This window comes from Oryctolagus cuniculus, chromosome X (genome assembly GCF_964237555.1).
Source record: "Oryctolagus cuniculus chromosome X, mOryCun1.1, whole genome shotgun sequence".
Classification (NCBI taxonomy): Eukaryota; Metazoa; Chordata; class Mammalia; order Lagomorpha; family Leporidae; genus Oryctolagus; species Oryctolagus cuniculus.
The window spans coordinates 74,468,783-74,486,185 of NC_091453.1; the positions used below are offsets into that span (position 1 = coordinate 74,468,783).

A 17,403-nucleotide genomic window follows, 5' to 3' on the forward strand; every position below is an offset into this window, starting at 1 on the left:
ACAGGTCTATAAGACAGATCTCATTAACTCTGACCCCAAATGTAGTCTTTCTACTGTGCTCATATTTCATGTCATCCACCATATGACCACAGGACTGATGGCCAAGTCCTCCTATGGGCTGCATCTCTCTGACATGTCTCATAGCTGCCTTTGACTCACCATATCCACTGTCACTGCCTTATTTCAGGCTCTATTAAATGCCTAATGCAATAAGCCTTTCTTCCTGCCACTAATTCCTCTGTAACACTACTTCTAAAAAAATTTTTCCCCTGCCCACACTGATTGTCTCTTACTACTAATGTAATTGTGTCACTTTCTTGCTTAAAACCCTGCCATGGCTACCAGATGATTAAGATAAAGTCCAACCCTTAAGACAAGAACACGAAGATCTGGCCGTTACTTACATCTTCAGTTTTCTCCTCTTGCTGAACCCCCACTAAATCCTAACTCCACTGCTGCAGAAAAACTTGGGCTGAATCAGAGTATTTCTTCCCTTTGTCCTGCCCACCACCAGTTCTTTGTACTGTCTTCTTTTATCCTGTGGTATTTACATGTTTCCTTCTACTGGACAGTAAGTCCTGAGAGACTACATCCAGTAAGTACCCACTCAGTCACTGTTTTAGTAACTGAACTATTTCTGAATCACCTTCCCTTAGTTTCTTGGAACATCCTTGTGAACTAAGTTTTCCATAGCTTTCTTCACTTATAAATTGTATAAAGGAATGCCAATAACAAACAAGCTTCTAATTCACCTGATTTCTAATTTCAGATATAATTGGGCTTGAAAGGATTCATTCATTGGAACATGTACTAAGTGCCTATCCTTTGCAAGGTATTAGACAAGACCTTGAGGTTGTAAAATCTGCCCTTGCCTTTCAAAGTACTTAAGAGTGCTTCTTCAAAGAAGCAAAATAGAAGAGAAACTGGCAAAGTTGGGAATTTGAAAATGACGCTTTTCAATAGCGCTTACTGAAAATGACAAGGTAAAACAGGGTGAAGTCAAACAGCATGTTCTGAATTTAGGGCATGCTTGTGCAGGCTCTCTGTATGTATTTGTTCTGTATATATATTTACAGAGGCAGTACTTAGTGGTTTTGCTAGCCAATTCCTCTATATATCAGCACCATGATGTCTTTTCCCTTTTGGCCATGAAGAGAGCCACTAGCAGATCCAAAGCTTCTATTCTTACCTTACTGATAAAAGCTCGCAGCGAGGCAAATACATGCTTCAGGGACACTTCAGATTGTCCATTTTTAAGAAATGCAAGATGAATATCGAATACTTTTTTCATTAACGGGTTGTGGCCATCATTATTTAAAAGTTGACTCTAGAAAACAAGAAAACAAATACAGTTTATAGAAACACTTAACTTATACCCCACTAAGAATTAGAGAACTGACTTTACCAATATCTGTTTATGACACCACTGTTTGAAAGTTTCAGAAAAATAAAAGGCTCTTAAATATAATTTTAAAATATTTGTACCATTTTTAAACTTGGAAATTTCAAAATACTATAAAAACTACATCTAGACTGTTGAAGCCCAGCACTTTAAACAGATAAGAAAACTGATTTTTCCAAGGCAATTCAGCAAAATACAGAAGGGGCCAGCATTGTGCTACAGTAGGTTAAGTTGCCACTTGGGACACTGGCATCCCACATGAGAGTGCCAGTTTAAGTCCTGGCTGCTCCACTTCTGATCCAACTCCCTGCCAATGCACCTGGGAAAGAAGCAGATCATGGCCCACAGATTGGGGCCCTTCCACCTCCATGGGAGACTCACATGGAATCCCTGGCACTTGGCTTTTTGAGCCTGGCCCAGCCCTGGCTGTTGCAGCCATTTTGGGAGTGATTGCATGAATGGAAGTTTCCCTTCCTTCCTTCCTTCCTTCCTTCCTTCCTTCCTTCCTTCCTTCCTTCCCTCCTTCCCTCCCTCCCTCCCTCCCTCCCTCTCCCCCTCCCCCTCCCCCTCTTTCTCTGTCACTCTGCCTTTTAAATAAATAAATAAATCTTTTTAAAAAATCCCTGAATGGTGTTTGATTTTTCTGGGTCTTTCCTTAGTCTACTTCTAAGCATGGAAGACTGGTTGTGATCACAGACTCTTGTGATACATCTAAACCCTGATTCTGCCCTGACCATCTATGTGACAGTAACCTCCCTGTGTCACTTTCCTCATTTTAAAATGAGAACAATAACAATACCTACATCCTAAAGGCCATTATGATAAGTATGTCCCTATTTATATTTTCAAGTATATCAAAAATTACATATCATAAAAATCACTAGTGTCAAGTGTACAATTAATTTTAGTCAATTTGTCAAGAGTTGGCAGTCCCTTTCTGTCTCTCGCTGTCTGTAACTCTACCTCTCAAATAAATAAAATCTTTAAAATCAAAAAAAAGTTTGCAGTACAATTTTAGATTTCCTTTACCGTAAAATGATTGCTCATGTCCATTTGCAGTCAATCCCCTTTCCCACTTCTAGCCTCACAATAAGAAAGTGAGTTAATATTTGTAAAGCACTTAGGATAGTGCCAGTTATATACAAAGAGACAGTGTTTGTTAAATAAATATTAGAACAGGAAGAAGGAATACAATACCAATCATGAGAGCAAATGCCCTTCTTATTTGGCCAATGAAAACCTGACTTGTATTGGTTGCACTTGAATGAGAACAAACACAACACATCATAAAAAGATTCTGTAGACTGTTTTATTAATATGAAATTCAATTTCCTTTTTAAGCCTCTTTAAAACACACATGCCAGGTTTCCATAATAGTGGCTGAAGTGATGAACTAAATTACTTAGTGAGGGGTTCAGAAAGACAAAACACCTGTACAACTCAAGCAAAAGCAAGCAAGATCTTCCCACTATGAGTCTTCCCGCTGATGCTGCCTAACAGAAGTCATAGGGTTTTTAACTCTTCAGCACTCTCACATCCATTATCAATTTTACCACCTTCAACAGCTCTGCAAGAAAACAGATTTACCCTTCTGTTTAAAATCATATTGATGATGATTTGCACTGAGAGGCAAAATCTGAGAAAAAAAAAAAAACATGAAGTGCCTTGAGTAGGGAAGCCAGCTAGCCTGCCTAGACACTGGGGCGCCTCATCACAACAGACATTCTGGCTAATTGATCCACTCAGATGTGGGCTACAAATTCGTGGCTATTTTGATACACATGTGAAAGAAAAACTGTTTCCAACATGAAAATAAAAATAGAATTTAAGAGGCAGAAGGGAGTTTAAGGGCAAAATGATCTAATCCCTTTACTTTATGGATGAACAAATAAGCTTCAGGACATCACAAGGTCATAGAGTAGCCAAACTGGATCGGCTGCTCCTGGCAGCCTTTTTCAGTATACCAGCCTGCCCCTGATGACTCAGTTTCTGCATATTTTCTTTGCAGTGATGCCAACTGAATTCTACCTCTTCATCTTTACCTTGAAGCATTGGGTGAAAAATGATATGGTATCTAGTACTGTTAGAGAAACTTCTGTAGCAGTATTGCCTTCAAGAAGTGCCTGGTGGAAAATATCTGCTTCAGTTGTTGCAGAACCTAGGATTAAGAACACAAGTTAAATTTTGCCAAACAGAGATTCACATAGTGATGTGGAATGGCTTCCTAAAGACAGACGAGAGAGAAACGGAGAGAGAGAGAGAGAGAGAGAGAGAGAGAGAGAGAGAAAGCACAAAGAAAGGAGACTCACAATAACTGCACACCTACTGAGTTTCATTACATTTATTCCTTAATCAAATATGGTCTAGGTTAATCAATTCAAATATTTGTACTTCAGCTCTTTATCAACAGCTCTGCAGCATATAATTAGGTGTGTACGTCTTTGAACACAAGATTTCAGTAATAAATTATTGTGTTCTAACTAGGAAACAATGTAGAAGTCGTTTTAGGCCATGCCACTAATTATGTATGCAAAAATGAGAAATCCAGAGAATTTTAGCTACCAATATACAATGGTGCCCTAAGGTGAGACATTTTCAATTATGCTAATGATATGAGACTTATTTCTAAATCAGAAGGGAAACAGATATCTGGGCCAACTGAAGTAGGTTATTTATACTTGTACAAGAAGCATAAAGCTTTATAACTTTTTTTAAAAAAAAGATTTATTTATTTATTTATTTGAAAGGCAGAGTTACAGAGAGAGAGGAAAAGACAGAGAGAGAGGTCTACCATTTGCTGATTCACTCCCCAAAAGGCTGCAAATGGCCGGAGCTGGGACGATCTGAAGCCAGGAGCTTCTTCGAGTTCTCTGACAGGGGTACAGGGACCCAAGGACTTGGGCCATCTTCTACTGCATTCCCAGGCCATTAGCAGGGAGCTGGATCAAAAGAGGAGCAGCCAAGACACAACCCCATGCACATGTGGGATGCCAACACCCTAGGCAGAGGCTTAACCTACTATGCCACAGCACCGTCCCCTGTACTATTTTAAAAGCCTGGGGCCAGCACTGTGGCATAGCAGGTAAAGCCACCACCTGCAGTGCCTGCATCCATATGAGCGCCGGTTCAAGTCCCAGCTGCTCCACTTCCAATCCAGCTCTCTGCTATGGCCTGGGAAAGCAGTGGAAGATGGCCCAAGGTCTTGGGCCCTTGCACCCACATGGGAGACCCGGAAGAAGCTCCTGGCTCCTGGCTTCAATATTGGCTCAGCTCTGGCCGTTGCGGCCATTTGGGGAGTGAACCAGCAGATGAAGACTTCTTTCTCTCTCTCTGCCTCTGTCTCTCTCTAATTCTACCTTCAAATAAATTAATTAATTAAAAAAAACCATTAAGTCTGAGGGCTGGTGCTGTGGCGTACTGGGCTAAGCTTCTGCTTGTGGTGCCAGCATCCTGTATGAGTGCTGATTCGAGTCCGAGATACTCCACTTCTAATCCAGCTCCCTGCTCATGTGCCTGGTAAAGCAGAAGATGGCCCAAGTCCTTGGGTCCCTACACCTGCATAGGAGACCCAGAAGAGGCTCCTGGCTCCTGGCTTCGGATCAGCTCCAGCCTTTTGCGGCTATCTGGGGAGTGAACCAGCAGATGAAAGATTGATCTTTCTTTCCCTCTCTCTCTGTAACTCTGCCTTTCAAAAAAATAAATTAAAATCTTTATAAATAAAAGTCTTGGATTTGTTAGCTCAGGGTCTATCTGCTCAAAATATTATTTTTTCTTACTAGACCTTACCCTATAGCCAGTTTTGCTGGCTTCCTGGTCTTCAAATTCCAGAGGACTACGTGAAAATGAGAAGTTTTTCACTCTGAGTTTTATTAATATTTGCTTTCCAGTGGATAGCTTCACTTTATATAAACCTATACATTCCCCAGCTGGGTAAGATTTCTCCCCTCTTCCCATTTGCCTGACCAATAAATATTTTAACCTGTCTGAAACACCCCTTTGCCAAAATAGTATTTAGACTTCAGAGCATTCAGCATGTGTAATTCCCTAATCATTAGAAGAGTAACAGGAACTCTAAATAAATAACACTATATCAAACACTATTATATTAAAATGTCAGTATCTGCATTGAAGTTTAACAGCAGGAATGAAGGATTTCCAATACAAAAAATATGATAACATATTTCATGAGGAAAAAAATTCTTTAATACTAAGAAAAAAATTTTAATTACCATTACATAAAGCTGTTAAAATATATATGCACATTTTATCATTAGTCATTTATGATGAAATGATTGTATTTAAACACATAGGAGAGATATGTAAGTATGTCTATGTATGGGAAATAATTTCCAATAATATTGATGTTTTAAACTAGGACTTAAGGGGTAATGGTTTGGCCTAGTGTTTAATATGCTGTTGCACCCTACATCAGTGTACCTGGTTGGAATCCTGGCCATACTCTAGACACTAGCTTTCTAATGCAGACCCTGGGAGGCAGCAGGTGATGGCTCAAGTAGATGGAGCCCTACTATCCATAAGGAAACCTGGATTTTGAGTTTTTGGCTTTAGCTTGGTCCAGTAACAGCTATTGCAGCTATTTAGGGAGAGAACAAGCAGATGAGAATGTTTTCTCTTCCCTCTCCCAGTCTCTCTCTCCCCCAAATAAATAAGTAAGTAAACCAAGACTTAAGATTAAATATCATTATATGGCTGTTTCAAACGGATACCACACACACATTTTTACTTACTATGATTCAGTGTAAATGAACTTTCCAGGCTACTAAGGTGTTGAAGCCGGGCCTGCATTAGTCCTGATCTGTTTCGAAGAGCTGGCATAGTTTGTGATTTACGGTCTATTCCCAAGTGTTTTGATAGCCAAGCATCATGCACCCTAAAATAAATTTTAAAATTAGGAACTGAAAAGCTCTAATAATATATCTCATTGTTAGAATTTTTAACCAGAACATAATTAGACTTTCAAGTAAATATGGTACTGTGCTCACTATTCTATTCACTATTAATTGCATTAAATGAAGTACCACTAAAAATTGTATAATGTCTTAATGTACCCTTAAAATAGCTTGAATAATAAGAATACAATTTATAGAATTTAGAACGGACTTCTCTCCTCCTCAAAAAGCCTGGAATTCAGTGGCTAATACTCCGACAAGAATCTTTTCACAGCAGGTGAAGAAGAGTGAGAGAAGACAGAGGGATGCTCAGGCATGAAATCAGGGGTGAAAACCTGAAGCTAGGTGTTTAAGAAACTCTGTTTCTGGAGTTAAATTTGTATCAGAAAATTATACTCTTTAAACATATCTATGACAGGGCTGGCGCTGTGGTGTAGCAGGTAAAGCCACCACCTGCAGTGCTGGCATCTCATATGGGTGCTGGTTGCTCTACTTCTGATCCAGCTCTCTGCTATGACCTGGGAAAGCAGTAGAAGATGGCCCAAGTCCTTGGGACCCTGCACCCATGTGGAGACCTGGAAGAAGCTCTTGGCTCCTGGCTTTGGATCAGCTCAGCTCTTGCTGTTGCAGCCATCTGTGGAATGAACCAGAGGATGGACGACCTTTGTCTCTTTCTCTCTTTCTCTCTCTCTCTCTCTCTCTCTCTCTCTCTCTCTCTCTCTGCCTCTCCTTCTCTGTGTAACTCTTTCAAATAAATAAATAATAAATCTTTAAAAAAACAAAAACAGGGGCCAGCACTGTGGCACAGCGGGTTAATGCCCTAGCCTGAAGCACTGGAATCCCATATGGGCACCAGTTTGAGACCTGGCTGCTCCACTTCCAATCCAGCTCTCTGCTATGTCCTGGGAAAGCAGTAGAAGATGGCCCAAGTCCTTGGGCCCCTGCACCCCGCGTGGGAGACCCAGAAGAAGCTCCTGGCTCCTGGCTTTGAATCGGCTTAGCTCCGGGGAGTGAACCATTGGATGGAAGACCTCTCTTTCTCTCTCTCTCTGCCTCTCCTCTCTCTGTGTAACTCTGACTTTCAAATAAATAAATCTTAAAAAGAAACATATTTATGGCTAAGATTTATTGTTTTTCTTTAATATTAAGATTCCACTTAAAAATTACAACTGGGTCATGCATGAATAAGGGAAGAAAAAGCTTATCTATTCTCTAATAGACATAGTGGGATAGCATGCAGAATCTTAGAGGCTAAGGCTCATTGTAACAATGACTTGGTCAAGCTCCAAGTCATGGGCAAAGATGGTAGAAATTTGAACCCTCATTACCTATCTGTTATTAAGACATTCTAGAGATGTAGCGAAAAACTCCATCCAGTGGTAATCTTTATGTTTTTGAAGCAGCATAGATTTTAACTTTTTTAAAAGAAAAACTATATTTGAGTTCCTTTGATGACTAACTCTGCCCCTAAAATATATTTATACAAATAATGTTCTTTGCCTTAGGGTCCCTCAAATGTTTCTTTAAATGTTTCTTTCACTAGGAATTAAATTGCAAAAAGAATGAACAGATAATAGAAACTTTGCATATCATTCTACTCATTATGATTAGAAAGCTTAACAGTTCACATTCGTTTAAACTATGAGTTAGGACATGTTAAATAAATCATGGCTGTCTTGATAACTTGAAATTAATAGTCTGGGTTTTAGATGGCATGTATGACATTGCCCTCTGTTGGAAGAAAAATTAAAAAATCAAAATTAAAATGTTATGGGAATTACCTTGCTATGTTTCTTTTTCCCATGTATCTAAAGTGAAATAAACACACTCTAGGAAAAAAAAACAAAAACAAGAACACGTTAGTAATATATTTCCATCCTCTGCCACTTAAAAACCATCCAAAAAGTTATGAATTATCAAAAAAGTCTATTTAAATCATATTACGATAATATGTATTTTAGTGTACAAATATAAAGATGCAGATAACTACTTAATAGGCTTGCAACACTGTATCTATTATATTTGGCACAATTATACCAGCATCAAAAAATTCATGTCTTTATATACAATTCTAAAATGACAGGTTAAAAAAAATCTGTCAATACAAATCATCCTTTGTTTTCTGTAACATACAATAGCAAAGATCTCTAGCGCAGTCATTAACACCTCAAAATGTCTTAAGCCCTAAAAATCGAGGCTGTTATATTTTTAATAATGGAATCAAAATACTTTCTATTATGGAAAATCTGAAACATATAAGAATTCAGGGGAGGTAGCACACTAACACCCCCCCACCACCAATACCTACCACCTTCCAACTTCAACAGTCAACTCATGGCCATTTTTATTTAATCTCTGCCCCAAACAGGTCCCCTGATCCCTTCTACTCTCTATACCTACTATCTTTTTATTTTTAAAATAAAAGCTGGGGACCGCCGCTGTGGCGCATCGGGTTAACGCCCTGGCTTGAAGCACTGGCTGCCAGTTCAAGACCTGGCTGCCCACTTCCAATCCAGCTCTCTGCTATGGCCTGGGAAAGCAGTGGAAGATGGCCCAAGTCCTTGGGCCCCTGCACCCGCATGGGAGACCCAGAAGAAGCTCCTGGCTCCTGGCTTTGGATCAGCACAGCTCTAGCCGTTGTGGCCAATTGGGGAGTGAACCATCAAATGGAAGACCTCTCTTTCTCTCTCTCTCTCTGCCTCTCCTCTCTCTGTGTAACTCTGACTTTCAAATAAATAAATAAATATTTAATAAATGAATACATAAATAAAGGCTTTATTTATTTGAAAGGCAGAGTTACTGGGCAGGAGACAGAGAGAGAGGCCTTCCATCTGCTGGCTGAATCCCCAAATGGCTGCAATGGCCAGGGCTCAGCCAGGCAGAAGCCAAGAGCTTCTTCCAGGTCTCCCCTGTGAGGGCAGGGGCCCACGCACTTGGGCCATCTTCCACTGCTTTCCCAGGTGCATTAACAGGGAGGTGGAATGGAAGTGGATCAGCTGGGACTTGAACTGGTACCCATATGGGATGCCTGCGCTTCAGGTGGCAGCTTAATATGCTACGCCACGGTGCTGGCCCTGTCCTTTTTTCAAGCAAATTCCTAACATCAGATATTCTCATTACTAAATATTTCAATATAATTATAGTGGTTTTTAGCAATTTTTAATTACTGTTTCTTCTACGGACATTTTATGCAAAACTTTGGAAGATGTTAATGATTATTGATTATTTTTAAATGCACATATAAATCACATATGTGTATCATCTATATAAAATTTCTTGCATTTTATGTCTAAATTTTCTTTTAGGTTTTTCCCCAAATGTCTTGAAACACACACACACATTTATAAATTGATTCACTCAACCTACATAAGAGTATAAATTCTAAGTTCTAATCATTTAACAAGCCCCATTGATCCAGCACCTCCCTCAAATGAATGATGTAGGACAGCTTTTGCTACTTCTGGTTTCCAGATTACAGAAAGACTGCTTCTGAACTGTACAGATGGCTTTTTCATTAGCTAAAATGTTCTGTAACATGGCAAGTATACATCTCCATAGCTTTTTCTACCTGCAGGTGAAGAACCTGTATGTCAGCCTCTATATCACATAGTAATTTAATGGTTTCTTTATTATTAGCAAATAAGCTGTTTTGTGCATGGAAGAAAGAAGCTGCAGTAATGTCAAAGAGGGGGACTGTTGATTACATTGACCAGTACACACTGTCTACACATATTGAAATGGCACAATGTAGCCTGTAAGTATGTACAATTATTGTTAATATAAAATTGTAAAAGCCAGGAAAATGGTAACATTTAACTTCCCTTCAAATAAGATGTGTAATACAAATTAATGTAACTTACTCTAGAAGTACAAGAATGTTTATGAGCTCTTGAGGAGATACTTTATTCCAGTAAGTTAAGAGAGTATCTGAAAAAGGAATAAAGACAGCATTAGATTTTGAAATAAGTACAGCAGTTAGCACAGTGAACCCCCAAATACCAATAACCTAACTTCAACAACCATCAATTCATGGCCAAACCTATTTTATCTGCGTCTTCCTTTCCCCTCCCACCACCCAACACACTTTTTTCTTCTCAACTAATCGCAAGTCTATCATTTAATCTATAATTATTTCAGTTTCAACAATTCTTATTTTTTAATGTTCTTTTGGATGGTATATTCCAATGTTTATATCATCGCTGAAGACAAAAGAAAGGGAGCTATTGCCTTGTTACTTTAGACTTGGGGCTTTTAATAAACTCTGAACTTTTTGCAAGATGCTGCTTTATGTGCATCTTTCTGAGGGTCAAGTGCCTTTGCCTGCTTCTCAAAGTGCTTGATGAACCAAAAAAGTTTAAGAACTTTAAAGATCATTTAAAAAAATAAAAAGCTTATTTTATTTATTTGAAAGGCAGAGTTAGAGAGGCAGAGGCAGAGGCAGAGAGAGAGAGAGAGAGAGACCTTCTGTCTACTGATTCACTCCCCCAAATGGCCACATAGCTAGGGCTCAGCCAGGCCAAAGCCAGGAGCTGAGAACTGCTTCTGGGTCTCCCACATGGGTGCAGGGGCCTAAGCACCCAGGCCATCCTCAGCTGCTTTCCCAGGCACATTAGCAGGGAGCTGGATCACAAGTAGAGCAGCCAGGACTTGAATGGGTACTGCAGGTAGCGGCTTTACCTGTTATGCCACAGCACTGGTTCTTAGACACCATTTTTCTTTGTTTTCCCTCTTTATTTTTGGATTGTAAATTCTGATGTACTGTGTATCATCTATGTCTTGAACAATGATTTCAAATACAATAATGTTTTTAAAAATTTATTTATTTATTTGAAAGGCAGTTACAGAGAGAGGGAGAGAGAGAAAGGTCTTCCATCTGCTGGCTCATTCCCCAAGTGGCTGCAATGGCCAGAGCTGGGCTGATGTGAAGCCAGGAGATACTTCTGGGTCTCCCACGTGAGTACAGGGGCCTAAGCACTCGGACCATCTTCTGTTTTCCCAGGCCCTTAGCAGGGAGCTGGATTGGAAGTGGAACAGCAGGGACTCAAACCCACACTGCAGGCAGAGGCTTAACCTACTATGCCACGGTTCCAGTCCCTATGATTATCTCTTATATCTATCATATATACTTCTCTTTACTTCTCTTTTAATCACTTTCTCTTTACTTTCCCAAAACACTGAGTTTTTTTTTTTGTTTGTTTTTGTTTTTAATTCAAGAGGGAGAGGGACAGTCACAATTTCTCCCATCTGGCGGTCACTCCCCAAATGTCTATAACAGATCCTGCTGGGTCAGGCTGAAGCCAGAAGATAGGAACTTAATCTGGGTCCCCCACATGGGTGGCATGACCAGGGGTTAAGACATTGCTTGGGACACTCACTTCCCGTGTCATAGCGAAATGCCTGGGTCCCACTCTGGATTCCAGCTTCCAATGCTTGTGAGTACCCTGGGAGACAGCATGTGATGGCTCAAGTAGTTGAGTCCCTGCCACCCATGTGGGGGACCCAGATTAAATTCCTAAGCTTTACTCTTTAGAAAAAAATTTAAACTATTAATGTTTGTCTCCATTTCTATTCCTTTTTTATCCTATTTGGCTATAGCTAATGGTGTCAGCACACTCTCCTTGAAATGTAAACATTTCAAAACTATACACAAACAGTTGAATTAAAAAAAAAAAGATTTCATTTATTTGAAAAGAGTTACAGAGAGAGGCAGAGAGAGAGAGAGAGAGAGGTCTTCTACCAGCTGGTTCACTCCCCAAACGGCCGTAACAGCCTGAGCTGAGCCCATCTGAGGCCATGAGCCTGCAGCTTCTTCTGGGTCATCCTCCACTGCTTTCCCAGACACATTAGCCAAGAACTGGATCCGAAGTGAAGCAGCCGGGACTGAAGCTGGAAGCCATTAGGGACGCAGGCCAGGGCTTTAACCCGCTGCGCCACAATGCCAGCCCACAGTTGAATCTTTCAAACGAGCTAGAGCCAATCAAAGTTCAAGATGGAAGACGAGCCCATGTTGACTTTACGACAAGTGTGGGGGGATAGTTAGTGTATTGGTTTTGGCTGAGCCACTTCTAATTGTTTATGACCGAGAAAATCGGTAGGCATCGATGATTACAAAAGATTCATCAAGAATAAAAATCCTGAAATGGAGCCAAACTCGACTAGTTTCACAAAAACGGTAGCCGTGACTTCTGATCTCCCCTCCGCTCAAATGGGAGAAGCCACTCTCCCAGAAGTCCCTGCGTTTCTGTCCCCTACGCTGAGAGCCGTTTTCCGCGCCGTTGTTGACGACAGCGCTTGCTTCCCTCTCCCGCTCAGAAGCCGGTGGCCAAAAAGCTGGGGTCATCTGTTCAGGCCTGCCAGTGCTTGGTGACCTCAGGCGGCTTCGAAGAAGGTCTGTTAAAGGGTTGAAGGGGCTCGTCTTGGTAGTGGCGCAGTTCTAGTCCCTGGCTCCTCTGCCATTTCGTCAACGGCTCTGTGGCGCGCTAGGCCAATCTCAGTCTCTGAGCCATGATGCAGGCGGGGGACATGGGTGGAAACAACAGGGAAGACAGTGATATGTCTTTCGGAAGAGAGCAGTCACACTCTACTGAATGTGATGCGTCATCTGAGGAGTTTAAAAGTACATGGATGCTGCTGAAAGAGATCCATGAAAGAGAGCTCCAGCGTTTAAAGTCAAAATTAGCGAGGCTGAAGAAAGAGCGGTTGGCACACAGGAGAGCAGCCCCGAAAGCCAGAGAGAGAGAATTCTTTGAACAGCAGAAAGTTCTCAGGGACATCATCGTTGAGTTACGAAGACAGTTAAGCTCGAGAGTATGTGTCCGCTGTTCAATGAATGAAGCATTTAGCAAGAAGCTTCGGCAAGACATAGCTGAAATACAGGAAACTAATCGTAAATGTATTGCTGCTCTCACTGCCGAGAAGGATAAATTAATAGAAGAAAATAAAAAGCTTTCTGAAAAACTAAAACTAACACAGCAGCAGTTTCCTGTTCCGTTTTCTGATAGCGATGATGATTTCATTTCTTGTACTCAAAAGACTATCCCAGTCTTTACACTCAGGGAGCCTCCAGAAGGAGCTACAATCCAAATGCCTGTCAGACGCAGACCAAGGTTACATACTACAAAGATCGGATCTGCACATGGACAGCAACAGCAACAAAGTCCAGAGTTTCCAATTCCATCTTGTAGTCAAGAGCTCTTTGAAGTGCCAGAGACCTCGATGGAGGAAACTTCCTCTAATGACAATACGGCTACTCCTGGATGCTCTGCCAACCAGAAGGCATCTGCACTTGGTCCTCAAAAGAAGTTCAGATTTCAAGGCAGGTCAAAGTCTCCTGTTGCTAAGCCTAGCCAACCACAAAAGAAACGTGAAAAAAAATCCTACACACGAAAGTATGAAACTGAGCATGACTCCTCTTGGAGCTTTTCCAGTGTCTCCTCAGAACAGGTATCTACCCAGGTGGTATCTGAAACCTCAGAGGAAAACCTGCTTGGTTGTGACACAAGCTCAGTTTCGTCTTCACAGAGCAAGGAAAAACACTGTTCAAATGTATTTCATTTTGACTATACTTCCAAATCTAATGGGAAGAAAAGATCATCTGGCATTCCTAATTATAATATTGAATCAACATCAACAGCGAAACTCAGCAGTAGCCCGAAATCTTCCAATGGGGAAGCTGCTTTGAGCACTCAAGAAGCTACATATTCAGGGTATGGTGCTAATAAGCCTCAAGATGACTATCAAACTATGTTTCCAGTCAGTTCAATAAAGAGAAAAGCCAAGACAAACTTAAAAAGGCAGAGGATGTAGCTTCCCTCATCTGGTAAGGAGAATTTCATTGTTTTTCAAAAGGACAGTCTTCCTGTCAATTCAGAGTAGGTAACATCTGACTCTGATTCCTTTTCTCAGGATATAATTAACATGCTAATATGGTTAGAATAGTGGCAGATGACTCTAAAATTGAAACAATGAACTACTGTTAAAATACAGCTATAAATAGATGGAATTTATTCTTCAGAATCCCTCTATTTCCATATAAAAATGTGCAGGTAGACCATCCGTTCTCTTGACACTAAAGTTACTACTGTTATGACCCAATAAAAGAGAAAGCCAATAGAGAACCAAAAGGGTGTGGACTTGTAAAAACTTAATATTTAAATATACATAGAGTAACTAAAATAGAATGTTTACCAGACAAGACAATTTAACTAGAAGGCAAAGGGTGTGGACTTGTAAGAGCTGAAACTTTAAATGTATATAGAGTAACTAAAACAGAATATTTACCAGACAAGTTAACTAGATGGCATCCATTGAGAAGAATCCAGAAGCATTTTTCAGAATAAAATGAATATGACTTTACAGATAAATAGCATGACTATACATACAAAAGATAAAAATGACATGTGACACAGGCTATGTACTAGTAATCAAACTCATACTTTTGAAAAAGCAAATTGCAAGAGCAGAAGAAAGACCAAGTACTTAGCGCAGAGTCCTGCCACTGAGCAAGGTCAGCATCTACAAACATCTATAAGAAGAACAATAATTATTATTAAGTTCTTAAGAACTGTAATACTCGTGGTTTTATCCATGATGTAAAAAATATGCAGCCAGAGGCTTGTCACTGATTAGCACTGTATGTGTGTGTGTGTGTGTGTGTGTGTATACTGAAGTTGTAGAGTGGAATACTGGTTATTAATGCATCTCTCTCCCTTGTCTCCTCTCTCTCCCCTATATTAACTTTGTTTTAGCTGAGGTGGTATTCAAACACTTGGTTTTTCAGCTCCTTTTAACCCTTTGTATCTTTCTGGTCTCTTTTTTGGGGGAGCTCTTATTTTAAAACAAATTGCTAAAAAAATTTATGCACCACAAAGTGGCCCATTTAAAAAATGGACAACTTATAACATAAATTATAATTATATATTTTACATTTGTATAATTTTACAATATTCACCTAATTGTGAATCACAACTATGATGAAATATTTGATAACATTTTCATTGCCTTATAAATAGACCTCATAAACATTGTAATTTATTTTTTTAAGGTTTATTTATTTGAAAGTGTTACAGAGAGAGGTCTTCCATCCAGTGGCTCACTCCCCAGATAGCCGCAATGGCTGGAGGTGGGCCAGCCAGAGGCCAGAGCCAGGGGCTTCTTCAGGGTCTCCCACATGGGTGGCAGGGGCCCAATTACTGAGACCATCTTCCACTGCTTTCCCAGGTGCATCAGCAGGGAGCTGTATCAGAAGTGGAGCAGTCGAGATTTGAACCAGTGCCCATATAGGACACCAGTGTTCCAGGCGGCGGCTTAACCTACTCTACCATAACAATAGCCTGTTAATATAATATTTGACTTTGAATTTAATTCATATATTCCTAGAACTTAGATTTTATATTTGCTGTATTAGTATATTTTAAAGATTTTTTTTATTTTCTTTATTACTATACTTTAGAATTTACTATTAATTTATAGTCTGATTTATTTTTAATTAGCTATTAACTTAATATTTATATCTGTTATTATAAAAATAGTTAAAGCAGGTTAATATTTACTAAAAAGAAAAAAAACAGAATGGAAAATGGATATTAGAATGACTGTGATGACAGGAATCCAGGTACGTTTATGTTTTTCATTAATTTTGTAATGCTTTTCATTCTTGCATATATTTTTCAGCAAAAATATTGCGAAAAGGAGGGAAGGGGGGTTGTTTAACTAAATGTGGTATTTGAGAATAAGATAATCTGATTTTACTTCCAGAAGCTATGCAGTTCATGAAAGTATTGCAGTTGTATTCCATCATATGGTGTAAAGAGGAACTGGTAACACCGATAATACAGTTCTACCTCAAGGAGAAAAACATCACCTGAAAGAACATGACACTACACCATATCAGAGAGTGATGCTGTGAAGATAATGATGACATTCTCTATCCTTTGGCAAATACTTCCTGTATTTTTGCTTGTGATTTTCTAAATCTTGGGTCAAATAAAAGCTAATGTGTTAAATATGAATGCTGGTTGTTTCCTTCTGGTTATATTGGTATTTAATGAGTTGTAATATCTGTATACTTCTAAGATTATCGCCTTATTTTAGAAAATTTGTTTTTCAATTATTTTAAATAAGCAAACTTGCACATACAACTGATACAAATCTATTTTAAGGTTTATTTTTAAAGTTTTTTTTTTTTTAAGGCAGAGTTACAGAGACAGAGGGAGGAACAGAAAGAGAGATCTCCCATCTGCTGGTTGATTACCCAAATGACTCAAATGACAAGGGGTCTGCCAGGCTGAAGCCAGGAGCCCAGAAGTCCATCAGAGTCTCCTATGAGGGTGGCAAGACCCAAGTACTTGGGCCATCTTCTACTGCCTTCCCAGGCACATCATCAGGGATATGAAAGGAAAGCAGAGCAGCTGGAACTCGAACTGGCACTCCGATATGGCAGTTTAATCCACTATACCCCTAATGCCAGCTGCAGGGCTCATTTTTAAAAAATATTTCTTTGGGCCAGTGCAGTGGTACAGCAGGTTAAAGCCGTGGTCTGTAGCACAAGTATCCCATATTGGTGCCAGTATATGCCCCAGCTGCTCCATGATCCAGCTCCCTGCTAACTTACCTAGGAAAGCAGTAGAAGGTGGCCCAAGTGCTTGGGCCCCCGCACCCACATGGGAGACCTGGAAGAAGCTCCTGGCTCCTGGCTTCAGCCTGGCCTAGCTCCCGTCATTGTAGCCATTTGGGGAGTGAACCAGTGGATGGAAGATTCTTTCTTTCTTTCTCTCTCTCTCTCATATAAATAAGTAAATCTTAAAAAAAAAATTTATTTGAAAGTTAGGGAGAGAGGGTGAGACACAGATCTTGTATCCACTGGTTTACTTTGCAAATGCCCACAACAGCCAGGGGCCCAGAATGCCATATGGGTCTCCCATGTTAGTGGCAGGGATCCAAGCACTTCGGTTATCATCCTCTGGCTTCCCAGGTACATTATCAGAAAGCTGGATTAAAAGTGAAGCAGCTGGGAACCCAAACCAAGACTCCAGTAGGGGATGTTAGTGTCCCAAGCAGAGGCTTAACCCCACAATGCCCACCCTTTTAAGG

General features: G+C 40.1%; 2 protein-coding genes across 5 annotated transcripts in view; one reads left to right on the forward strand and one right to left on the reverse strand.

Annotated features, from left to right (window-relative positions):
- Window positions 1-17,403, reverse strand: part of DOCK11 (dedicator of cytokinesis 11) — a 213,951-nt gene that overhangs the window by 49,040 nt on the left and 147,508 nt on the right. For all 3 annotated transcript variants that reach the window (XM_002720256.5, XM_051827332.2, XM_008272922.4), the window contains 5 exons: window positions 10,173-10,239; window positions 8,094-8,141; window positions 6,151-6,293; window positions 3,445-3,560; window positions 1,190-1,327 (listed from right to left, as the gene is read on the reverse strand). In XM_002720256.5, coding sequence (XP_002720302.2) covers window positions 1,190-1,327; window positions 3,445-3,560; window positions 6,151-6,293; window positions 8,094-8,141; window positions 10,173-10,239 — 512 coding nt within the window. The remainder of the gene's footprint in view (window positions 1-1,189; window positions 1,328-3,444; window positions 3,561-6,150; window positions 6,294-8,093; window positions 8,142-10,172; window positions 10,240-17,403) is intronic.
- On the forward strand, window positions 12,678-16,205 carry LOC103351907 (DNA endonuclease RBBP8). Of its 2 annotated transcripts, none has more exons than XM_008272921.4 (2): window positions 12,678-14,131; window positions 16,069-16,205. In XM_008272921.4, the coding sequence occupies exon 1, from the start codon at window positions 12,817-12,819 to the stop codon at window positions 14,116-14,118; it is 1,302 nt and encodes a 433-aa protein (XP_008271143.1). In that variant the 5' UTR covers window positions 12,678-12,816; the 3' UTR covers window positions 14,119-14,131; window positions 16,069-16,205. The 2 variants fall into 2 exon arrangements, with proteins under 2 accessions (XP_008271143.1, XP_051683293.1); XM_051827333.2 differs by lacking the exon at window positions 16,069-16,205 and adding an exon at window positions 15,532-15,635.